The sequence below is a fragment of the Barbus barbus genome (genome assembly GCF_936440315.1).
Source record: "Barbus barbus genome assembly, chromosome: 43".
In the NCBI taxonomy this organism is placed as follows: Eukaryota; Metazoa; Chordata; class Actinopteri; order Cypriniformes; family Cyprinidae; genus Barbus; species Barbus barbus.
In genome coordinates this window covers 1,526,568-1,552,283 of record NC_136721.1, presented here as the reverse complement: position 1 = coordinate 1,552,283, position 25,716 = coordinate 1,526,568, and the positions used below count along the sequence as shown (strand labels likewise).

At 36.1% G+C, this 25,716-nt stretch overlaps 2 protein-coding genes across 3 annotated transcripts in view; one reads left to right on the top strand and one right to left on the bottom strand.

The window, feature by feature from the left end:
• The first annotated feature begins 267 nt into the window (after positions 1–267).
• Positions 268–17,003, top strand: LOC306862884 (protein Red). Its single transcript, XM_079405930.1, has 20 exons — positions 268–365; positions 1,422–1,488; positions 2,542–2,634; positions 4,227–4,286; positions 4,832–4,999; positions 5,753–5,867; positions 5,941–6,011; positions 6,091–6,137; positions 7,040–7,203; positions 8,398–8,506; positions 10,029–10,068; positions 10,141–10,336; positions 10,452–10,470; positions 11,213–11,291; positions 12,337–12,417; positions 12,505–12,562; positions 12,645–12,733; positions 12,820–12,928; positions 13,863–13,897; positions 16,550–17,003. Exons 1-20 carry the CDS (start codon positions 350–352, stop codon positions 16,575–16,577), a joined length of 1,644 nt encoding a protein of 547 aa, XP_079262056.1. The 5' UTR covers positions 268–349; the 3' UTR covers positions 16,578–17,003.
• The window catches only part of LOC306862882 (arf-GAP with Rho-GAP domain, ANK repeat and PH domain-containing protein 1-like), a 23,941-nt gene continuing 15,154 nt past the window's right edge, over positions 16,930–25,716 (bottom strand). Inside the window, exons 16-23 of one of the 2 annotated variants that reach the window (XM_079405925.1) lie at positions 25,245–25,344; positions 24,029–24,218; positions 23,901–23,946; positions 20,637–20,788; positions 19,432–19,641; positions 19,050–19,155; positions 18,336–18,471; positions 16,930–17,842 (exon numbers count right to left, since the gene is read on the bottom strand). In XM_079405925.1, coding sequence (XP_079262051.1) covers positions 17,831–17,842; positions 18,336–18,471; positions 19,050–19,155; positions 19,432–19,641; positions 20,637–20,788; positions 23,901–23,946; positions 24,029–24,218; positions 25,245–25,344 — 952 coding nt within the window. In that variant the 3' untranslated portion in view covers positions 16,930–17,830. Of the gene's footprint in view, positions 18,258–18,335; positions 18,472–19,049; positions 19,156–19,431; positions 19,642–20,636; positions 20,789–23,900; positions 23,947–24,028; positions 24,219–25,244; positions 25,345–25,716 lie in introns of both variants that reach the window. The other variant, XM_079405924.1, reaches the window with a different exon arrangement.

Below are 25,716 nucleotides of genomic sequence, written 5' to 3'. Positions count from 1 at the left end.
TGGAATTAAATTACAGAAAACTTTTATCTGAATTTGAAGATCAAGGTAAATTGTACTTAATTTGTCTTCAATGAAACATGCAAGTATCTTCTGTGGCTTCCGAAGGGCATTGCTACATGGAAAAAAAAAATATCATGCAGTTCAAAAGTTTTCATATATATATATTTATTTATTTTGTTAATATTATATATCGCTTCCAAATAAGTGAAACATGCAGGCTGTCCTCCAGGTCAACAGGTGGCGCTGTCGCGACTGGAGACCAATGAAAATAAGCGGAAGTGTGACGTCAGCAGTCGTACTATCAACAATAAAGTGCTCGAGTCGTGTTTTAGGCTCGTTTATTTTCATCATGCCTGAACGCGAATGTAAGTATTACATATCATTTGATAAACGTTTATGCTGTGTGTGGATAAAGTCATATTTGAGAATATGTCCCGTTATATTCTAGAAGCGTGCTGTGCGTAGACTTCACCGATAATGTGTAGAATTAATTCGTTAAAGAAATCTGTGAGATGTACAAAACACAAAAATAGCAAAACTGCAGGTGCAAAGGCCATCAAAACAATAATCAGCTTTATATCTGACATTAGAATGTGTTCAGTTAGTTTATTATCAATATTACAGAAGACACACGCTTTAATGGCATTCAATGCAACAATATTTAGAATCAGAAACATTAAATTACATCAAAACACTGGGTTTAAGGATCACAGTAAAGCCCCCAAAACTCATTAACTGTACTTTAAAATCTATGCCACTGTCCTTCAAACCACAAGATTCATTTGAAATAGAAACATTTACAGTTAATAATATTTAGTATGATCACTTAGTCTTTATATATTATAATGAGTGACGTTACAAGTCAGAATAATTATGTTGTTTCATTTATACATAAGTATTAGTGCTGGGCAACAATTAATCGCATCCAAAATAAAGTTTTTGTTTATATATGTGTGTGTGTGCTGTGTATATTTATAGAGGCACACACATGCATGTGTATATTTAAGAAAAATGTTATGTTCATATACATATAATATAAATATATATACTGCATGTGTGTCTTTACATATACATAATAAATATACACAGTACACACATATATATTATATATAGAACATTATCTATAGACGTTTCACTAAAGTTACTTTAAACATTCAGGCAGACGCTTTACTTGCATTTAACATGCTTTCTATGAATATAAAATTACTTGTATATTTAATTTGAAGCAGATGTGAAATGGGACGTTTGGTCTCTGATCCGTTTACAATAAAGGAATCAGACTCGAGTGCAAGTCTTCAGAGATGAGATGAGATGAAGTACAATGTTTCTGTCATGTATTTGGAGGAGTTCACGTGTATCTTTGGGGCAATGAGCGATTATTTGACCACATTAATACTCACGTGTTTGTTCGTCTCTTTCAGCTGATGTTTACTCCAATCCTCTGGCTCCGGACGGCCATGAGGTGGAGGACCACCGGTCAGCGCTTCAGTAAGTGCTCCTCTCCATCACTTCATCTCAGTGTAATGTGCTGATGACCTCCTCTCACCGACCGTTATAATGATACATCAACTGTGGCTGGAGGACAACATGGTTTCTGGTCATAAAAAGTCACACTTGTGCATTTAAAATTGTTTTAAATCAGAGCCGAAAATCTTAAAGTCATTAAGTCGTGGAATTAAATGTTGCATTCTTTGCAAAACAATAAATATCTTCCTCCTATATTTTTGTTTTCCAATACAAACATCTAAACGTCCTTAAATCAGGATTGAGATGCAAATCTGAAAGTCTTGAAAATTTGAACTAAATAATCTCATTTCTGTCAGTGGGGACTGAAAACTTGTTTTCCCTTTGAATTCAGTTTTTATTTTGTTTCTCCTGAGCCTGTTGGCAGATATTTATTCTTGTTTTAATCATAAACACTTCATTCTGATCAGTTTCACAGTATACATGATGACATTTTTTACTTCTCAAGTAAATGTATTTTGATTTAAGCATCTTTAGACGTTTGGATTGGAAAACAAGACAAAAATACTGAGGAAGAAATCACTTTTTTTGCAGTGTGATAAGCAGGTAGAGTATAAGTTATTTCTGTTCTCAAGGGGTTTGGAGCTGAGCTATTCAAGGCTGTTTTATATACATGTATATTTAGTATTCAAAAGGAGTAGTTCACGTTCAGAACAAACATTTACAGATAATGTACTCACCCCCTTGTCATGTCTGTCTTCAGTCGTAAAGAAATAGGATTTCTCTCCATATAATAGACTTCTATGGTGCCTTTTGAACTTAAATGTTTGTTCTGGAAGTGAAGTACTCCTTTAAAGACTTTACCGTCATTAAACCTGCAGAAACCCTTTGATGAATACAGTGCCGTGAATGTGATTTCATTCTAGTGTTAAATCTATAGCTTTATTAATATGTGACCTCTGATAAGACAAGTGAAACATCAGCAGTGACCGTTATTCAAGAGCAGATGCAATCATTTTTGTTGTTGTCCATTAAAATGTTAGCTCTGGTTTCACTATTTTCGTTCTTGATCCTCAGATCTAAGCTGACCAATGATGACTTCAGGAAGCTTCTGATGACCCCGAGATCCACGCCGTCCTCAGCTCCACCCTCCAAAACACGCCACCATGAGTACTTGCTTTTTAATACTCGTCTTTCTTTGATCATACGTACACTAGGGGTTGCGTGCTCGCTGCTTACTACTTGTCAAAACAAAACCTAAGTTACTTGGGCACTTGTGCTTTGTTACCATTTAAGACATGAAAACGAATCGTTCTGATCAAATAGTAATTATGAATTGATAGCCCAATGGTTACGTCTCTAGAATGTCATTTAAAAACATTAAAATAAGAATGATCACTTTGTATTTAACATGTAACGTGTTTCAGATTGACATGCAACATTGTAACCTTAAGATACACGTCTTTGATGTCGAAGAATAGGTGCCTGCATATTAATTAGGGCTGTCAGTCGATTACATTTTTAAATCTAATTAATTACATGATGTGTCAATGAATTAATTTTTAGTTAATCGCAAATTAAATTTGGCTGAAATTACCCACAAAAGATCATTTAAAGCTATTATTGTGTTAAATGAGAAAGTATCAAGTAGATATTACAAATAGTAGCTTTAGAAATGCATATTTTATTTGATTGAGCATTTAAATGTATTACACAAACATTTAGGCTACAACAGCCCAATATAAACTATGGAGCATGAAGATAATTTGAGAAACATCTCAATATGTTTTGTATTTTGTTCATACAATGAAAATCATTGGTAACCAAAACGGCTTAATTACCAACAAAGTCTTCAAAATGCCTTCTTTTATGTTGTGCAAAAAAAAAGAAAGTCATATTGGTTTAAAACGAAAATTGATGGCAGACTTTACATTTTTGGGTGAATGTTTTTTTAATGAAATGATACTCTAAATAAGAAACTAAAATTACCAGCATGTGGCGGTAAATGTCTTTTATTTATTAATTCGATTCGTTTAAACTGAAGTAACTGCTCATTTTATGAATAAGCTACTGAATCATTAGTTCACGGTATTCGTTCAAAACGTGGATTCATTCAGAAATTAATCTCTGAGTCACACAATTCTGCTTTGGCTTTAAACGTAATATTTTCTCTGCAAAATTAAACAAAAACGGACAATATTGTATTTAAAATAAAATTATTATACAATATAACACAATATTAGCTTCTTATACTGAACTGTTGTACAAAATCACATTTAAACCCGTGATAGATCAGAAAAAAATAGTGTGATATTGCTTATCGTTTAAATATGAGACAAACACTCATACAGCAGCATTTGTTTGACCCAATATCTTGCATAACTGCATTTATGGATCATATTTGTGAACAGTCCACTGAATGAATATAAGATGATGCACAGGTCTGGGGGTCGGGGCCAGTGCATTAACTGCGTTAAAATATTTTAATCGTGTTATTTTTCATAACTAATTAATTATGTTAACGCCTTAAACTGACAGCCCTAATATTAATACAATTTATTTGACCAGTTAACAGTTTTGCCAACTTGAACAGGAACCTGTGTCTTTTATATGCTTGCTATGGTTAATTCACTCTTAAATACTCGATAGCTTCTGCCAGCGGGGACTAGTGGGTAAAGTGGTCTATGCAGCCCTACACTGCATGTTTCCTTGATAACAGTCTGACAAGTCAGTTTGACTTCTTGTTGTGATGAATTTCCCAGGATGCCACGGGAATATAATGAGGATGAGGATCCTGCGGCTCGCAGGCGTAAGAAAAAAAGGTGAGTCGAGGAACCGTGATGAAGAAATCACCTCTCTTCTGCACATATTGACACGTTTCTGATGACTTTATTCACTGCTGATCAAATGGCATTTAACTTTTTCCACATTTTAAATTAGCAGCAATGCTCATATTAAGAGAAAATGGAGTATGAATCCCATTGGAGTATGAATCAACCCCCCCCCCCCCCCCCCCCCAAAATAAATATACATTTCATATTTCTTTGCAGAATACACAGCATATTTATACTGTATTCACCTCAGATGCCCACTTGTGTTAGCAAGTGGAAAGTTAATTTATTAAAATTGTCATTTTCCCCATGCATTATTGCCCCCCCCCCCCCTCCCTTTTTTTTTCTATACTAAAATGTGTGAAATTTGTCTTATAAAAATTCCATAGCACTTTGAGCTTCTTTACAAATGTGGTAAAACCAAACAAATTTGAGTTATTTTTAGAATGGTTTTTATTTATCATAATATGATGTGATGCACACTAAAACAGGTTTCGATTGTTTTTCTCTGTTGCTGTTTACGCTTCTGTCTGAAGTTACTATGCTAAACTGCGGCAGCAGGAGATGGAGCGAGAGCGCGAGCTGGCGGAGAAATACCGCGACCGTGCTCGAGAAAGACGTGACGGGGTTAATAAAGACTACGAGGAGACGGAGCTCATCAGCACCACGGCTAACTATCGAGCCGTGGGACCCACTGCAGAGGCGTGAGTGTCCTCTGCCATTTGTGCCTTTCATTTCATATTTATTTATTACTGTATGTAATGCAGAATTACACTGGTGGCCAAAATGATTAGAACACTATATTTCCAGCAGCTAAAGAATGGTTTTAAGTCAGTTATTTCTATCTTTTGCTGGAGTGTGTCAGAAGGAAATATCAGATTACATTTCCAAACATTCATTTAGCCATTAACTGTAATAATCCAGTGAGATGTTAGTGCTCCACACAGAGATGTGATCTGATCATCATCAGTCTGTCTGGAATGACATGAAGAAACAGAACAAACTGAGACAGACTCAATCCAGAAGAACTGTGTCTCCAAGACTCTTCAATAAACCTACAAAGCTCCTGAGAAACTCTGCTCAAGTGCACCGAGGACAAAAGCTGCTTTAAACACCAAGCATGCTCACACCAAATGTTGATTTCATTTAGTTACTAGAAGTTCATTAATCAAGAAAATCTATTTATGACAGCATCCTCATTTCACAGCATTTTTACACAAGTGCCTAAAACTGTTAACAGTGCTGTAGCTTTGCAGGAGGTTTCTTGAAGCGTTTCCTACTGACACACTACAGCAAAAACCTTTTTTAGCTGGTGAAAATACTAGTGTTCTAATAAAAATGGCAGTATACGGTTGTATATTTTAGTTTTATTATTTGGGGTCCTTTCTTACCTTTTTTGTCAGGTTTTTTGTGTGGATTAAAACATGCATTTTGTTGTGTTTTATTTTGCTGATCAGGGACAAATCGGCAGCAGAGAAAAGGCGTCAGCTGATCCAGGAGTCGAAGTTCTTGGGTGGTGATATGGAGCACACTCACTTGGTGAAGGGTCTGGATTTTGCTCTGCTACAGAAGGTACGACAGCAAAGCCACTAATCATACAGCTGCCACATACTGGCTTTTGTTTACTCTAGTGTTTCGATTTCAGGTCAGAGCTGAAATCACTAGCAAGGAGCGAGAAGAGGAGGACATAATTGAGAAAGTGCAGAAGGAAGTCAAGTATGTTTCAGGAAATCTTATGCGTGTTCATTTCCATGATCCAGTTCCGAGTATCTTTCAACATGTTTGTGTTTGACAGGAAAGATGAAGATCCAGAGCAGAAGATTGAGTTCAAGACTCGTCTGGGTGAGTTCAGCGTTCCTCTCAGACTTCTTGAGCAAATGAATGCAATAAACAGACTGTGTGATGTAGCTTAAGATTTTTGCATTTGCACTTGGAAAATGTAAAAACCAGCAATTAAAATATAATCTAGACAGTGATTGCTTACTGACTTTTTTTTTTTTAGTCAATGAACACAAAAGGAACATTTTAAAATGTGAAGACATGCATGTAAAGCAATGAAACCCATTGAACATCACCTAGAACAAGTTTGCAGGTCTATATGCGCAAATCAATTCTGGTTTACAGTATCAGATTATTTTGTCCCGTCCACTGTCAAAAATTCGTTTTTGGATTCAGTCCCAGATTTAAATACAGTTGCCATTCTAGAAACTTTACAGTGTGTTGTAGTTGCATGTAAAAAAAATTTTTATTTAAATTGTGAATGGGTTATAAACGGAAAGCGAGCAAAGAACACTCTTTCTAGTCCCTGAAGCTGTCACTGAGTTTTGCATTCTTTCAGAAACAAATCAACAAAGTTGTCTGTACTGTGCAATGAATCTCTTATTTAAGTTACACAAAATGCATCTGAAGTAGCACCTGTCAGCTGTGACTTATCAAACGGAAAAAGGGGGATAACACTGGATTACTGTCTTTACAAGCTAAACTTTTAACATTAGCGCAATATGCACAATATTCCTGTTTTATATCGTCAGCATGATAATAAAGCTAATATCCAGTGTATTATCCAGTGCAGAAAATGTAAACAAATGCAGTAGGGTACCATCAGTGCTTAAACCCATCATTTGTAAATAAATTAATTAATTACTAAAAAGGTCGAACTCTTCCACTTGTTTTTGATGTTGTGTGAGTTTCGTCTGTGTCGTTTAAGCTCACAGTGTTTTATTCTGTGTTGTTGTGCTCTTCAGGACGGAACATCTATAGGATCCTGTTCAAGGGTCGTCAGATGGAGCGTAACGAGCTTTTCCTGCCGGGCCGCATGGCGTATGTGGTGGACCTGGAAGATGAGTATGCAGATACAGACATCCCGACCACCCTCATCCGCAGCAAAGCCGACTGCCCCACCATGGAGGTACAGAGACCAAACACACGAGCACTAACCTGACATTACCTTTCACCTTTTCATTTTTGGGAGAATAATTCCATTGTCACTGTAACGTCTTCATAAACTGTAGTATTTTGAGGATAAAATGAGACTGAGACTACAGGTAGTACTGCATCAACATGCCTGTTTTACTCTTCTTATTTCTCTCATAGATGCATGCACATCATAGTGAATATAAGGCTCAAAATCTGGAAAGGGGTGATTAAACGTAAATTATCAAAGTAATTTTGGCTTGTCAAAACGGTTACATTGATTCAGCTGTCGCAGATTTGTGGACTTTTGAAAATCAAGTTTTGATGCAGAAAGTTGTTTTTATCTTTTATTTAAATTAAAATGCAGATTCTGTTGTAAATAATAATAAAACTTTTAAAAGCTGTTAGAGCTTTTAAACCTCACTTCATTCCAAGACTTTAGTTCATCTTCGACACATAAATGAAGACCTTTTTACGTTTACATTTATTCATTTAGCGGACGCTTTTATCATTAGCAACTTATAATTGCAGAATACATCAAGCGATTCAGAGGCAAACAGACACAGGAAGTGCTTGTAACACTAAGTTTAGGCATTGTTCAAATAGGTACAAGCTAGAAAGAGAGGGAATAAATAAAGAAAACCTTTTTTTTTTTTTCTTAGGATGAAGTCAAATAATGTCGAAAGAGATGAGTTTTCAGCTGTTGCTTGAAAATTGTCAGGGACAATATTTAAAAATATTTTTTCATCAATAAAATACATTTTCAATCTTCAAATGGAGCTTCAAGACATTGCGGTCATAATCAGCATGAGCCGATTTTGTTTAATACTTGAACTCATGCTTTATGAATCCTCTAATCCGAAATCTCACACAAATGCAAAAGGATGAAGCCGTATTATGTAGCTTGTGATTGAACAGGCAAGGAGGCGGATGAAAAGAATAAGGAATAATTTCATTCGTAATCTACATCTGGATGTGGTTTCAGTGATCTGATCTCAGCATTTTTGACATTTTCCGCCTGTATTTAGGACTGACCACAAAAAAATCATGTCATGTCCGCTATAATTTCATGTTATTCAGGGCTGCAACATGAAAAGAAAAAGTGTGGTTTCCGGTGAGGTTGCATGATCAGACTGCACGCTGTTGATGATTTTTAAAGTCTTGTCAAACTGCTGTTTTTGTTCCTCAGGCTCAGACGACGCTCACCACTAACGACATAGTCATCAGCAAACTGACGCAGATCCTGTCGTACCTGAGGCAGGGCACCCGCAACAAGAAACTCAAGAAGAAGGACAAAGGTAGTTTTCTCTGCGCCGGCCCGCTACTGTGTTCATTAGAGATCAGCTTTTTGAGTCTGTTTTGTAGTGATGTAGCACTTTAAATCACTGAAACAAGACTATAATCCATGTGCCTTTTCACATTTCTGGAGTTTTCAGAAGCGGAAGTCATCTTGGGCAAACTGAGAAAATTAAATTGAGTTTGTTTAAAACAAGGACTAATATCTGTCAGTGGGGAATGAACTAAGCCTGTTGGCAGATATTTGTTCTTGTTTTCATCATAAACTCTTTTGATCAGTTTTACAGAAAACAAGACTTTTTATCTTATGTGGCTTTGTTTCTCAAGTAAATGTATCTTACATTAAGAATCTTTAGATATTTGCACTGAAAACAAGACCAAAGCACTACAGAAAAGCATTGTTTTTTAATGCAGTGTGAACAGAAGTTACAGTAAAAGTGATTTCTATATCCTAGCCTAGTGGTTTGGAGCAGAGCTATTCAAAGCTTAAGCTATTTCTTGTGAAATGAATTAATAAGTAATGGAGATCTGTTGTGTTCTCAAACATTGGAAGTGTTAATACAACACATCGTGTTATTTTCTTTACTTGGTTTTAAAAAGGTCTTTTAAAAGTCTTAGGGGTGAATATGAACTGGCCTCGATCCGACCCAATTGCAGAAAGCATGCTCTGAAACACACAGCTCGTGCATATAGTGCTGCTGTTTGCATTTCAATGCTTAAATCACTTGTTTTTAAACCGCAATGAGTTTTCGTGACCATAGCGCCCACGGCAACGTGACATGAGCGCACTAAATAGGCTAAAGCTTGCTGCAAAGACCCAGCAAAAGTTACAATGAATGTGTCTGGGGAAAAATAGTAAGGAGATATTTGAATTATTTATTAATAAACTAGTGTTTTCTGAGTCCGTGTCACAAAGATGAAGTTAAAAATCCTGACTCGCCGTCTCCTCATTGGACGCTTCTTTAGAAAGAAATGCATCTTTATGGATTATAATGAAAGAGTTTATATATTCATCATGTCTGTAAGGAGAATATTCACTGAGGTTCATTTTTGTGAAGCGCTCCTGTTCAAGACCGCATCCTATTAGTTTTCTTTGTTTTAGAAAAGCACTGCGTTTTCTTGATATTAATGCACCCTTACATTTACCTCCATAAACCCTGAAAAAACCCTGTATAATTTTTGTCCCTGTTTGCTCCAATAGCAAACAATCCAAGATGGTATTTCAATGACCTTCCAAACCAGAAGAAAAAAAAATCAAGAGATTGGTTCCATTGTTCAGAAGCGAGGCAATCACATTCACGCAGCAGTGTTAACTAGTTTTGGGTAATTTAATATCAGGGTAATATAACACCAAGTATTGTTATAAATGTGCATTACATCTTTAAAAATGAAAATATAAAAAAATGACTATCTACCATGTTAATAACTCTGGAAATGCATCCTCAAAAGGGTTTGAAGAGTCCATGATGCAACTCATCCTTAGTGTTTGTAAAAGCGAAACTTTAGTGTTTTCTCTGTTTTCAGGACGTCTGGATGAGAAGAAGGCACCAGAGGCAGACATAAGGTGAGTTCACACGCAATCAGTTTAAGTTTATGATCTGAACACAAGCTTGCTAACATCTGTGTGTGTTTGCAGCATCTTTGACGACATCGGTGATTACACACCCTCCACCTCCAAGAGCATCAGAGACAAAGAGAAGGAGCGCTACCGTGAGCGAGAGAGGGAGAGGGAGAGGGAGAGAGAGAGAGAGAGGGAGAGAGAGCGAGAGCGAGATCGTGACGAGGAGAAAAGGCGACACAGTTACTTTGAGAAACCCCGAGCTGATGACGAGGTCTGTCTTTACGTGAAAACAATTCTCATTGCCTCTGACTATTTGTGCAAAACTTAAGAATATCACTAATAATTATAATACGTCTAATGTATATACAATATTTCTGTCTCTTCAGGCCATGGACATTGATAAAGGTAAATGTTCACAATCTTCTTATTCCTCATATTCTCTGAACTTTTTGGAATGCAGCGTTTCCACATGAAAATAGTTTGGTGGAAAATAATTTTATTTTTTAAATTAATTTAAATTTCAGTGCATAATATAATTGCATGTTAATTGCAATAAAATGAAAATGATTTATATTAAATGCAATTAGCTGATCTTAAGAGCGCCTTTCTTAACCCACTGAAGTCTTTATAAGTAATTTCATAATTATTTCTCGTCCTGTCTTTAAAGTATACTGCCAAATGTACTTTACAAGCTATTATGGGAAATTAAAACATACTTTAATGTCATTTCTGTTGAATGCTGGTATGTTATATATTTAAATATATTTGTAATAACACATTTGTAATGATGATGTGACGATGTATTGCATAGAGTGTTAACTTTAAATGTAATGTCAAATAACACTACATGTAAAAGTAGATGTGTTCAACTTTAAAGCATGACAAAAGATTATTAAATGATACTTCTATAACAAAAATTAAAGTTGGTATTATACACTCAATTGCACAAACGTGCTCTAAGAAAAATAATCATGAAAGTTTCAATTCACTTAAGTGTACTTATCTGTGAGTGCAGATTTGTGCACATTAAGCACACTTATTTATCATTAAGCACACATCTTTATCACATTCAAAGAAATGCTGTCAGACCTGCATTTGAATGCTAAAGTCCAGTCCTATATTTGAGTGCTGTGATGGTCTCTTTCAGGTCCAGGCTCTGTGAAGGACCAGATCAAGCTGATCAATGACAAGTTTGCTGGAGCCGCTCATTTGCAGGGCCAGGAAGCATATCCTTCACGTGACTGCAGAACTGCAGCATGCACTCTCTGAGACTGAAAATCAATCACTATTGCATACAGTGTATAGTAGGGCTGCCCCTGATTAAAGATTCTTATAGTCGGTTCATTTAAGCCATTAGTTGACTAATCACACTTTTTTTTAAATTTGATTAAATATGTAGTGAGACTACGAAGGAGTCTGAAAAAAATACCTAGGAGATATTTTAATTATTTATTAATAAACTATGCATTTCTGAGTCCGAGTCGGCTGCATCTCCGCAGTACAGTGATGCGCCTTCAGAGAGAAATGCACCTTTCATATTACAGTCAGAGTGTTTTCGCTTGAATTGTTTCATTTTAAAGTAGACTTTTCAAGCTTTCTGTAGATATATTTCTTATGTCTGTGAGACAATTATCCTACATACTGAGTTTCGATTCATTTTTGTGACGCGCTCCAGCGCATCCTGTTTGATTTCTTTGTTTTACAAAAATACAAAGTTTTGTCGATATTGTGAGCAAAAAGTAATGCAATTAGTTACTTTTTAGGGAATAATGCAATATTGTTATGCATTACTTTTAAAAATAACGTTCCCCAACACTGCTTGTGAGTGTACACAGAAGTTGGCCCTTTACAGTTTCGATTGTGTTACTCTTATCTGTACGAGTAGAGATGATGCATTTTAAGTAGTTTCCACTGTTATTAAGAAACAAATGCATGCCGGCGTCTCAGCACAAACACATTTTCCTAATAGCACACATTTATCAAGGTTAATTTTAGGGTGAGCAGACGTGTAAAGTTGCTGCTACTTGTATATTTACATCTTAAATGATCAGCCATATTTGAGGTCAATGAATTTGGATTTCCTGTTCAATATACCTACTGTATTTAGCAGAAGTACCAGCCTTTTTTTCAGTGTTTAACCAACTAACAAAATTTTGGTCGACTATTAGGGGTGTAGATTATTAACATCAAGTTCCAATTCCAGATGATGAAATGGCTTGTTAAATGCTTACGCTCTAGTGTTGTTGAGTTTGTGTCTTTAACCGTGAGCACTGGAAGCCGACGTGAAGAGAAGAAGCATCTTGGCGATTTCTTTGGGATGTCAAACAGTTACGCTGAGTGCTACCCTGCCACGTGAGTTACGCCGCCGCGTCTTCTTCTGTCACGTACGGTTGAGGATGCTGATGATGAGTTTGGGAATGTGTTGCTTCTCTCTTGTAGAATGGATGATCTGGCTGTGGACAGTGATGAGGAGGTGGACTACAGCAAGATGGACCAGGCATGAGTGATTTTGAGTTGTAATGGAGACTTGTCTCTGTGTGTCTCTGGTCAGGAGTGTTCACGTGTGTGTCTGTCTCTAGGGTAATAAGAAGGGTCCTTTGGGCCGCTGGGACTTTGACACGCAAGAGGAGTACAGCGACTACATGAACAACAAGGAGGCACTTCCCAAGTAACACAGACTCTGTTTTTCACCAGTTTACATCAGTTTGAGGTTGTGCGCTCACTTTAATCATGATGATCATTTTGTTTCTGTAGGGCTGCCTTCCAGTACGGCATCAAAATGTCTGAGGGCCGAAAGACTCGCCGCTTTAAAGAAACCAACGAGAAGGCTGAGCTAGACCGACAGTGGAAGAAAATCAGCGCTGTGAGTTTACAGGCTCTCATCTGCAACGTTCTGTGACGTGTTTAAGAATTTGAGATGTAGTGGAATAAAACGCTGTATAAGCAGTGACCAACTAGGGGTGTGCGATAATATCGTAATTGTTGTTTTGGCAATGTGCGAGCTGACACACTTTGCCAAAAAACAAATAAAAAGTTTGAAAGTTCGAAAGCATGCACTGCGTGATGAAGTTTACTAGAATGCAGTTTGAATGACTCTATAATTCAAGTTATGAAAGCAAAAATTATCCGTGTTTTTTAATTTTTTTTATAAGCTGTGATAATTTTTAGTAATAAGGCACAAGCATCAGTGCCGTTTTCTTAAATATTAGCGCGTGAGTGTTATCGCAGATGTAGTATTGATTTTATATAACAGTTCAACAATCAGTAAGTTAATATTGAGTGTTACATTTTAGACACAATACTGTCTTGTTTTTTTCTGTTTGGCCAATGAAAACCGTCGGAGCAGGACATTTATGCATCTCATGGCAACACTGCGGTGTTTCATTCCTGAATGAATCTGTTTTTGAATCAGTCATTTGAGTCAGTGATTCAATGATCCATTCATAAAGATTCACTTGCTTTGTTTCTACATGAAATGGGTGTAATAAATGAATCGTTTGAATGGATGATTCAATGAATCGCACATTAAGGCAGGGGTTTGACGCCACCTATTGGTGGTTTTCATGTCATATTTATTTATCCACGACAAGCCTAAACCAGCACAAATACATACTCAGCAAAATATCATTTAATTATCGTTTTCAATAAATCCTGAGAAATGCAACTTTTTTTTTTGTCCATATTGCAAACCCCTATGACCCACTTGAGCTGCAAACAGATGTTTGGTGATGATGATGTTCAGACAGAGTGTCACATTCAGTCTTGCAGCATGTTAATACGGTCTCTGTTTATTTCAGATCATTGAGAAGAGAAAGAAGATGGAGGCAGATGGGTGAGTTTCTCTTTTCTTCAGTCACTGAAGTTTTAAAGTCTTCAGTTTTAAGAATATCCTAAACATCCTTAATCGAGTCAGTCATGTGTCATCACAAAAGTTTATCATTTGGAAAAGTTTTGCTAAATAAAACAAGTGATTTTTACACCTTTCAAACACAAGATGATGCGAAAGAACTTATTCGGTTCTGTCATGGTTTGAGGCACTTTTCTGTGCACACAGAAGAAACATAACACTTTAAGGCAGTTCAAATGTTAACACATCTTACCAAGATGCAATTTTATAGATGGTTTTTACTTCATATTTTGCACACAAATGAACCAAGGTGAACATTTACCTCTTAACTCTTGGCATTGGCTATACAGTGCATCCGGAAAGTATTCACAGCACTTCTCTTTTTCTACATTTTATGTATTATTTTCCTCAAAATTCTACAAACAATACCCCATAATCACAACTTGAAAGAAGTTTGTTTGAAATCTTTGCAAATTTATTAAAAATAAAAAATCACATGTATATTAGTATTCGCAGCCTTTGCCATGACACTCAGGTGCCTCCTGTTTCCACTGATCATCCTTGAGATGTTTCTACAACTTGATTTGGGTCCACCTGTGGTAAATTCAGTTGATTGGACATGATTTGGACCGGCACACACCTGTCTACATAAGGTCCCACAGGTAACTCTGCATGTCAGAGCATACACCAAGACCTGTAGACCTCAGAGACAGGATTGTATCGAGGCACAGATCTGGGGAAGGGTTCAGAAAAGTTTCTGCAGCATTGAAGTTTCACAGAAGCATGTATTCTCTGTTACCCTTAATAGAAGAAGATTGAAACAACCAGGACTCTTCCTAGAGGTGGCCTCTTGGCCAGACTGAGCAACTGATGGAGAAGGGCCTTGTCTAGACTGGTGACCAAGAACCTGATGGTGACTCTAGTTGAGCTCCATGATCATATGTGGAGATAGGAGAAATCTACAGAAGGACAAACATCACTGCAACACTCCACCAATCCGGTCTTTATGGCAGTGTGGCCAAACTCAATCCTCTCCTCCGTGAATACACATGAAAACACACTTGGAATTTGCAAAAAAGCACCTAAAGGACCCTCAGACTGTGAGAAACAAGATTCTCTGGTCTGATGAACCTCAATTCTAAGCATCATGTTTGAAGGAAACCAGATCTGCTCATCGCCTGCAGAGTGCATCCCAAAAGTAAAGTGTGCTGGTATCAGTCTCATGCTGTGGAGCTGTTTTTCAGCAGCAGGGACTGAGGGACTCGTCAGAGTAGAAGAAAAGCTCAATGTATCAAAATATGGAGATAATGAAAACCCAGTCCAGAGCATTAGACTGGAAGAATGTTTACCCTAAGCACACAGCAAGAGTGGCTCATACACAACGCTGTGAATGTCTTTGAGTGGCCCAACCACAGCCTGAGCTTCGACCCAAACAAATATTTCTGAAGAAAGCTGAAAATGTGCGTCTACCCCCATCCAACCTGACAGAGCTTGAGAGATGAGGAGGAGAGAAGAATGGCAGATAATTGCCAAATGATGATCAAAGCTTGTTGCATCATACCCAAAAAGATTTGAGGCTGTAATTGGTGCCAAATGTGCTTCAACAAAGTATTGAGCAAAGGCTGTGAATACTTATGTACATGCGATTTGATTTTTTTTTTACCTTTTTTATTTTTAATAAATTTGCAAAGATTTCAAACAAACTTCTTTCACGTTGTTATTATGGGGTATTGTTTGTAGAATGTTGAGGAAAATAATTAATTTAATCAATTTTGGAATAAAGGCTGTAACGTAACAAAATGTGGAAAAAAAAGTGAAGCACTGAATACTTTCCGGATGCACTGTAAATATGTGACCCACTGGCCAGTAACAAAAATCCCTAGCTTTGAACCCTGAGTTTTTTCTCTCCAAGAAGTAATCTTGGAAGCCATTGACACATGGTCCGGATTGCTTTTGTTCAGTAAAATGTATTTAGTCACCAGTTGCTGAAAACACTTCAATTAGTCTTATTAGTCATCTAATTTTTCTTTAAGACTGGTCATAATTTTTTTATTATTTTTACGTTGGTTGCATAAACGTGGATTGGTCTAATTTAAATCTGAAAAATTACTCATTAGCCATTGGTAACTGCTAGTTGGTCAGACTAGTCTTAGTTCCCTGTTATTATTAACAACTGGGACCACTCGCATAAACTTAGGCTCTGAACTGTCTCTCAACTCTCAAAGCCTGTTTCTCTCGACTCCCAGAAGTCCTGCGGTCCACAGACAGCACATTTAAAGAGCATCAACACATCAGTGCCTTTATTAATAATCAGCATCTCTGATGGCTGATATTGATTTGCTCAAAAATAGCTACCACCAATCTGATGAAACCACACTAGCTTGTGTGTTTTGATTGTTGTTCTAGTCAAACCATTGCTCTGGTTATTATCTCAGGTTTGGGATTGAACTTGCATTTCTTGTTCGGACAGCAATAATATTACATCACATATGGTCTGATATGGGCCTCTTTGAAAATGAAATGCACTCGATTTGAGCAGATAATGGGAATTGTGCTATGATTGGATCTAAATTTAGTGTATTTTGAAATGAAATGTGTGTGTTCATGATCTGTCGTCTTGTTTCTTCTCTAATACAGGGTGGATGTAAAGCGGCCCAGATATTAAAGCTTCAAGAATCCTTCCAGATGCATGTATATGATCCATATGTATAAACAGTAAATGAGTTGTTGTTTTTCCGATTCTTCGTGAATACAGTGGTAGAGAATGGATGTTAAAAGATGTTGTTGTTTCTAATTTTTACTGTTAATCCCAAGTTTTTTGGCAGTGTGCTTCAGAATTAGATGCAATTGTGACACCAGAGCTTCTAGAAACTAAATTATCCTTTATCGTGATTTTTTTTTTAGTGTTGCCAATTTTATTGCAATCATTGATGTGGACAAAGCTTCCTGTATATCTAAGGCTTTGTCCTTCTAGAAATAAACACATCCTGTGACATGATCAAATGCACATGCTCAACTCCTGTTTGAATGCATTTATTCATAAATACAAATGCACTCATGTAATTCTGAGTAACAATAAAGCATAACACTCTCTGGAATGCAGTCTGTTATTCATTATATGTGTCTGGACCACAAAACCAGTCATAAGGGTACATTTTTTTTAAAATTGAGATTAATGCATCATCTCAAAAGCTGAATAAATAAGCTTTCAATTGCAGTATGGTTTGTTATGATCGGACAATATTTGTCTGAGATACAACTATTTGAAAATCTGGAATCTGAGGGTGCAAAAAAATCTAAATATTGAGAAAATCACCTTTAAAGTTTTCAAATGAAGTTCTTAGCAATGCTTATTACTAATCAAAAATGAAGTTTTGATATATTTACGGTAGGAAATTTACTAAATATCTTCATGGAACATAATCTTTACTTAATATCCTAATGATTTTTGGCATAAAAGAAATATCAATAATTTTGACCCATACAATGTATTTTTGGCTATTGCTACAAATATACCCCAGCGACTTAAGACTGCTTTTGTGCTCCAGGGACACGTAAATGTACAACTGGACATTTTATTGCCAGCATGATAAATATGATTAAATGGGAAGTTAATACATTGCGACATTAAAAAAGATTGCCAAACAGTTGCCGGTTGCCATTGATTTCCATGGTATGGAAAAAAATACTATGGAAGTCAATGGCTACTGTCATTGTTTGGTTACCAACATTCTTCAAAATATTGTTCAAGATGAACCATCTCTTAATTAAAGGATTCGATTCATTAAAGCCAATCTGTTCAGATGGTTGTTACGGTATGAGCAGGCCATCACTTGTAGCATGTTCTGCTGGTCTTCATCCATTGAAATTGGGGTTTTGTTGATCCATCTTATTTTCTTACTCTCTCCTCATTGTTTGTTATTGAGGTTCCTAAATGTGTTAGTGACAAAAACAACACTGTAACATCTAAAAAGGATCACACAATTCACCAGGCAGATTTGATCAAGATGTTAACAGATGGACTGGAGTGGTGTGGATTATTGTGATGTTTTTATCAGCTGTTTGGACTCTTATTCTGACGGCACCCATTCACTGCAGAGCATCCATTGCTGAGACACTGATGCAATGCTACATATCTACAAATCTGATGAAGAAACAAACTCATCCTAATCTTGAATGCCTTGAGGGTGAGTAAACTGTTTTTGGATGAATAGTATGTCATTAGTAATGCGTCAGTAAATTGAGGCAGTCATGACGCCGATTAACTTCTGTCCATGAGATCATAAGAGAAACGGTGAGCTCTTCACAATACAGTGATGATTTCTCTATCTGTCTCCACATGATTCTGCACACAATGTCAGATGACACAATCATTTCTGAGACATTAAGACAGTGGGATGGTTTATTTTAAGTGCAGGCTCACCATGAAGATCTCTGTGTGACGTAGGATCAGCTCTTTGGTGAGTTGAATCATGGCGAGCTCCTGGAACAGCGTGACCACAAATATCACGGCCAGATTATGAGCCGTCATGCGGTTCTTCTGACTGTGCATCTGAACACTGAGAGAGCAGATACAGACATGATTCACAACAACTCAACATAATATAAGGGTCTGAATACTTTCGGAATCCTGTGTGTGTGTGTGTGTGAGAGAGATTGTTGAACACTTCATTTTTCAGTCCTACACTTCAAAGAATATATATATTAGTGCTGTCAAACGATGAATCGCATCCAAAATCAAAGTTTTTGTTTACATAATATACTGTATGTGTGTACTGTGTATATTTATGTATATATAAATACACACACATGCATGTATATATTACAGAAAAATATATATTAAATATATTTTTATGCAATATAAAATATGTGCATGTAAATAGATAATGGAGTTTCCTAACGCCCTCGAGACTAAAATAATAAAACCCATTATAAACTAGGCATTTGTTGTTAATTTTGTTATTAAATACAAAATTAGTTGTTCCAATTTAGCAGTTTAGTATACCAAAAGTACAATTGCAGGACATTTTATTAAGCACATAAATATCAAAAAAAAATATTTGTAGTATACTTTGCATGAAATAAATGTAATTCAAATACATTTAAGTATATTTATTTTCCACTAGGGTTGTCTTACGTGTGCAGGTGTCCACACAGAGCATCCAGTGTCACGCGGCTGTCTGGAGGAAGCTGTTTAAGCAGTTTGCGGTACATCTGCAGCCTCTGTTTTTCATCTGACAGCACTGTGGAGACAACTGCATATCAATACACCACAGTCTTTATATACAACATGTCATTAATGCATGCATGACAATTCTTTAATGCCAAAGCTTGAGCAAACACAGGATTCACAACGACAGGATCTCAGAAATCTGTAATGAGAGCAATATGGCCATGTTCAACGAGTTTATGCACATGAGCAGCGACTTTATTTTTTATTTTTTGAGAGCAGACTGACAGAATCAGTGAAAGGATCTTGCTGTGTTTGTTAGAGCACTGATGGCTGAGAGCAGACGTACCGGCAGCTTTGAGCCAGAGCGGCTTGTGTGCGTTTGGTATGAGCTCAAAGCTCTGCCGCAGGATCTGTTTCAGAGCTCCTGAAATGTCCACGATGGAGAGCTCGTCTGTTGCCAGAAGCGTTCCTCTGGGAGAAACACTCAGAGCATCGACCAGCTTACTGACCTGAGGAGCGACTCCACATCGCCGGTACAAACCCTCCACCTCCAGCCCTGAAACAAAGCATAAAACATCCGATAAGAGACTTCCATTTGGTGTTTTTCTAAAAAGGAAAAAAAAATAGTCTTTTCTAGTATATATTTCAAGCTTTGATATGTGGTCCTGGATGCTGATTGGTCAATCCAGCATTGTAGCTGTGCAAAAATACTAGTGCTGTCAAACAATTAATCGTGATTAATCACATCCAGAATAAACGCTTTTGTTTACATAATATATGTGTGTGTACGGTTTATTAAATACACACACGTACAGTATATATTTAGAAAATATTTATGTATATATTTATATTCATATAATTTATATTATATATAAATATATTTAAGATATAAACATAACATACATACTGGTGTCCTGCAGAATTGAGCTCCAACCCTAATCAAACTCACCTGAAGCAGCTAATCAAGGTCTTACTAGGCATACTAGACACTTCCAGGCAGGTGTGTTGAGGCAAGCTGGAGCTAAACTCTGCAGGACAACAGCTTGGACACCCCTGATTTAGAATAAGGTCTTGCAGAATAATATGTGCTTTTTAAGTAATAATAAACAGCCAATATCCCAGTAATATTCATGCTAATAACCAACAAGTTAATAATGAGAATGTGTTTAATTAGTGTTACCAATATTCTTATCAACTCACCAAAATATTCAAAGTGAGAAGGGTACATAAAAAGCATGCATTTTAAGGTTAGACATTAAATTTTGATGTTAAATTCACTATTGTATTGTATAGAAATGTTCTACAGTCTATACACGGTATTAAGCTCAATTACATAAGTAACTGTAATTCAGAAAAAATACGAGTAATCCCTTACTTTATTTTTTCAAAGGAAAAGTAATTTAGTAATTACTTAGTAATTAGTTACACCCAACATATAAGCAATAAGGTTTTCCTTTATTGAAATTGGCCAGACTGAAGTCGCATGTATTCAATGCTGCTCTCTTCATTTATTTTTCCACTTGTTGGTCTTTGGTCCAGCTCATGACTCACCATACTGTGTGATGTGAGATATACAGCGGTCTATGGAGCAGGGCACGGATCCTGAGCGCAGGGGCCCGTCTGTGGTCGAGCGCAGGGCCCTCTGCACGAGCTCATGCCACCGCAGACAGCTGTTCTCCAGCTCAAACTGCATGTGTAACGTCCTGCACCAAACACACACATGCTCAGGTAACCCAGAAATGACTTTAACACTTGTGATGTTCAGCTTTAAATTCATCAGACACTAAAAACTGCCTCACTTATAGATCCATTTCAATTCCTCCATGACAGGAAGTGATAATATCTGAACGGGTGAGCTGTTTATTTTGCAATTACCCAAGATTATTTTATTAACTAAAGGCAAGTAAAGTTCAAGAATGTTTTCCAAGTATATTTTATGTAGTAAGCAGAGCTAAGTTGATTACTTACTAATTGTAATCCATGATAACAGATTACATGATGAAAACTATAGTCAGTCATGTAAAAAAAATTGAGTTTTCTCAACTTGTTGTTTTCAGTTTATACAAAAACAAATTGAGAAAAAATCTACTGAAGCTGGTTGCCTTGAACTTTTAAGTTTTCTCAAGTTATGATTTTTTAGGTGTTGAATTCTGGCTACTTTTTAGATTTTTTTTTTTCTAATTTACTATTATGAGCATTGTGAAATGTAACATACTCTAATTACGAGTACTTGATTATTGGGTTACACTTTATTTTAAAGTGTCCTTGTTAAAGTGTAATTATACATTTAAAGCTGCAGTCCGTAAGTTTTGCCTCTTTGTATCTCTGTTTGAAAACCTGGGATTGCAGTTTCTTGTGGAATGATCTTCCGTGCGCGGGGTTGTGCTCCGGCTCGGCTGCAGCGCGGATGAATCTAATGTTTTGAGGTGAATGTGTGGCTGTCAGTCACCGCACCGGTGTGGATGTTTATGTACTTTGCAATCACAGATTCTAGCCTACGCCTTGGAATATATGACCAAAATAAGAATTTTCACTGTATATTGCCATCTGAACAAGTAACAAGTCTGCCCCGTTTGTTCTGATCAACTGAGGAAAAAAAAAACCATTACAATAAATCGTGCTAAATCAGCATTGCATGACTGAGTATAGTGAGTATTAGCACTGTAGACTTCAGTACAGTCTAATCTCTAATTGTCATGCCATTCCAATTTCATATTAAGAAATTCTTTTAACCCAAAATGCAATATATATATAATGCTTCCTTCCAACTGGTTTTCTTTAAAATACAAATCTTGTGTAATCCCAGGCTATCTGTAATCAGAAGCATATTTAAAACTGGAATATAACAATGTAATTCACATGTGTTTCATAAACACACAATCCTTTCTGGATTACAATCCGCCATCAAAATGATACATTTAATTATTCCAGCTGCTGTGAGAAGAGGCTATAAACGATGCACCACCTGCAGGATCCTCTCATGTGATAGCCTTGTACCCGGGACAACTTCTTCATGTTTACAGACGTGACGTAATGACGCAATGCCATGCTCGAATTTCCCGCAAAAACCTACCCGTACCACTCAAATTAGAAAACATTACTATAAGCTAGCCGATGTGAATCAGGCTAAAGTAAGGCGATAGTTTTGAAAACTTGGCTGGTTATGTACTTTCTCAAATATTGATTTCGGATCATTTTTAAGCAAAAAAAACTCACGGACTGCTGCTTTAAGTACTGAGTAATATTAATTAACTACATGTACTTACTATAGCGTTAAGATTAGGGTTTGGCTTATAATGTAATTATTCATAATTTATTGTTATTATAATAGTAAGTGCATGTAACGTGCAACAATGACACCATAAAATAATTGTTACCTTTTTGGAATCTAATTACAGAATCCAGATTGCATGTAATCAGTTTATTATCATTATTATCATTTATTATCATTACATTATGATTACATGTAATCGGTTACTACCCATCTCTGATAGTGAGTATACTTGTAAGTGCACTATTTAAGTACCTCTTGGTACTGAATTGGGACACTTTTTATTTTATAGAAGTGTAAGTGTAACAGAACAACTAGTTGACATTTTTATTTTCTGTTGCAACTAAAAAGTTAACTAGCTATATACTTCTAGATCAATTTTTATCTTATTAAAGTACTCTCAGTAAACTACAAGTTTAATAGTGTTATCCTGAAATTATACTTAAAAGTGAACAAAGCATCATGTTTATAGTTACTTATTATAGTACTCGCATCATGTAAGAGTTGTCAGTAAAATCAGTCGTATGTTTCTGTGTGGGTTAATAGCACTGTGTACAAAACCAATCAGGTTCAGTCATGTATTCACTCTAAACTCTTCCACCCCAAAATGGACTTGTGACTTTAAACTTGAACGTGCAAGTTTATCAGATATAAAACATTCATTATTTTCTCTTTGGTCAGATTTCAGCTTCGGTAGATGAATTAAAACATATTTTACACCACTGTTTGAAAACAACTAGTGCTGTCAATTGATTCAAAAGATGAACTAATTGATCACACATTTTCCTGTAATTAATCATGATTAATTGCATAATAATATAATATATTTATATTGTCATGATTTCACACTGAATCTCCAAATTAATGTCAAAACAACATAAAGATGGTATATTTTAAATATGTGTTTAATGGCATATTTTTACTAAAAGCCTATTATCGATAATTACTGCTACTGATGTCTCTATTAAATGCATTTTCTCCTAGAATACATGCATACATACATATATATATATATATATATATATATTTGGGAAAGAAATTATAGAAATTAATACTTTTATTTAGCAAGTATGTTTTAAATTGATCAAAAGTGATGATAAAGACGTATAATGTTACAAAAGATTTCTATTTCAGATAAATACTGTTCTTCTGAACTTGCTATTCATCAAAGAAACCTCCTCAGCTATTTTCAACAATATTAGTAATAATAATACTAAATGTTTTGAGCAGCAAATCAGAATGATTTCTGAAGGATCATGTGTCTGGAGTAATGTTGCAAAAAATTCAGCTTTGAAATCACAGGAATAAATGACATTTTAAAACATATTCAAATAGAAAACAGTTATTTTTGCTGTACTTTGGATCAAATAAATGCAGCCTTGGAGAGCAGAAGAGACTTCTTTCAAAAACTCTTCTTTCAACAAATCTTACTGTTCAAAAACTTTTGACTGCTTCATAATAGTTTTCAAGTAGAATAATATCACTGATGCACAAGCTTGCTATGACCAGACATTTGCATGTGATGCTGTATACAGGACACTGACCTGTCAGGAAACTCCAGCAGGATGCAGTTCTCGGAGCGCTGCAGATCTGTAGAGAAGACAGACCGTATTTGTTTAACTGACATTACTCTGGCAGTGTTTGATGATCTGAAGTGGGCTGTGATACTGACGGCAGCGTGTCTGACTGTCCAGAGTCAGTGTGTCTGTGGAGCCGTGTTTTGTGTGAATGCTCATCTCTCCGTCCTGTAGGGTGCACCACACTTCTGCACACTGCAGCGCTGCTCCCTGGCGTATGGAGGCTCTGGACACGGCACAGACCCCCAGCAGATCCTCAGTCACCCCGGCACCCGCCAGCACAATCTACACACAGCAGCTTCTCATCAGTCTCCGCTGCAGCTTTACGAGCAGACAGTGCTGATCGGCAGAGCTGGGTAGATCACTTACAAATTGCAATTTATTACTGATTACATGACAAAAATTGTTGTTAGTAACGTAATCCATTACATTGCACATTTTAGGTAATATAATCAGACTACTTCTAGATTACTTTTGACCTATCTCGTTTATCACATTGATTTAAATAGGATAATCTTGTACCATATGTGACCCCGGACCACAAAACCAGTCATTTTTTTCTGAATAAATAAGCTTTCCATTGATGTATTGTTTGTTAGGATATGTCCAAATGAAGTCATTACATCATTGACCAATCCCTTACACCTTAACCCACCCTTAAATCCACCCATACCACTTAACCTGTCCCTAAACTTACCCGTATCCCTCCTCAATAGCAGCAAAAGTGTTTTGCAATACAATATGACCACCATATTGTCCTTATTTGTTGATGTAAGTACATAGTAGTTAAGGCCACCTAATATTAAGTGTGACCAAATATTTATTTTAAAATCTCAGAGGTACTTCACATAAAAAAATATATCAGGTGAAAGAGGATCAGATGACAAAAAGTTGGTGAATTTGTGCATTTTAATGTGTTTGTAAGACAAACAAAAGCATTAAATGGTCAAATAACCGACATAATAACAATTGTGTTCATCAGTACTTGACGCAATGTTAAAACAACTTCTTAAACCTGAAATGAGTGTATATATATATATATATAAGCGGTAGGCTATTTAAGAAGAAATTTTAAAAGATGAAAAAGAGGAATTAGGGAGAATCAATAAATTATTGCTATATTGTAAATAATATGTAATCATGTAATCCATTAAAAAGGTACTGTGGTCTGATTACAGGTATTTTAAAATACAATTTAATCTAATAACAAGTACTTAATTTTTGGAATCTGATTACATAATCCATATTACATGTAATCAGTCACTACGCAGCTCTGCTGATATGTTCAGTAGGACAGAGATGTGGTTTTACCTTCATGATGTGCAGCATGTGACTGAGGAGGGCGTCTCGTCCGTCTGCCCTGCAGATCAGTCTGTCTGTCAGCGATAACACCTCAAACTCATGGGTTTGCCTGTAAACCACACATTATTACACTTCCTGAATTAAATGCATGTTCTGCTCAAAATATTAATAAGAGAAGCTTGAAAGAATAGTTTCCCTTATTATCTTAGGAAAACAAAAGCGTGCTTAATTGTACTGAATGTGCACTTTTAGTGTATTTCAAATCGTAAAGTATATTTAAAAAACCTGTACTTACAGATAATATAATATTAATTAAATAAAAGGCCATTTAAGCATACTTAAAGAGAGATGCTTTCAGGACTGTTTCTTGATGCTAGATTAAAAAGTGCACTTTGTAATAATGCCAAATTAAACTTTTTTTTTACTTTAAATACATTTTAAGTAATGTTTTAATGATTTTTGTTTCTCATGCTTTACAGAA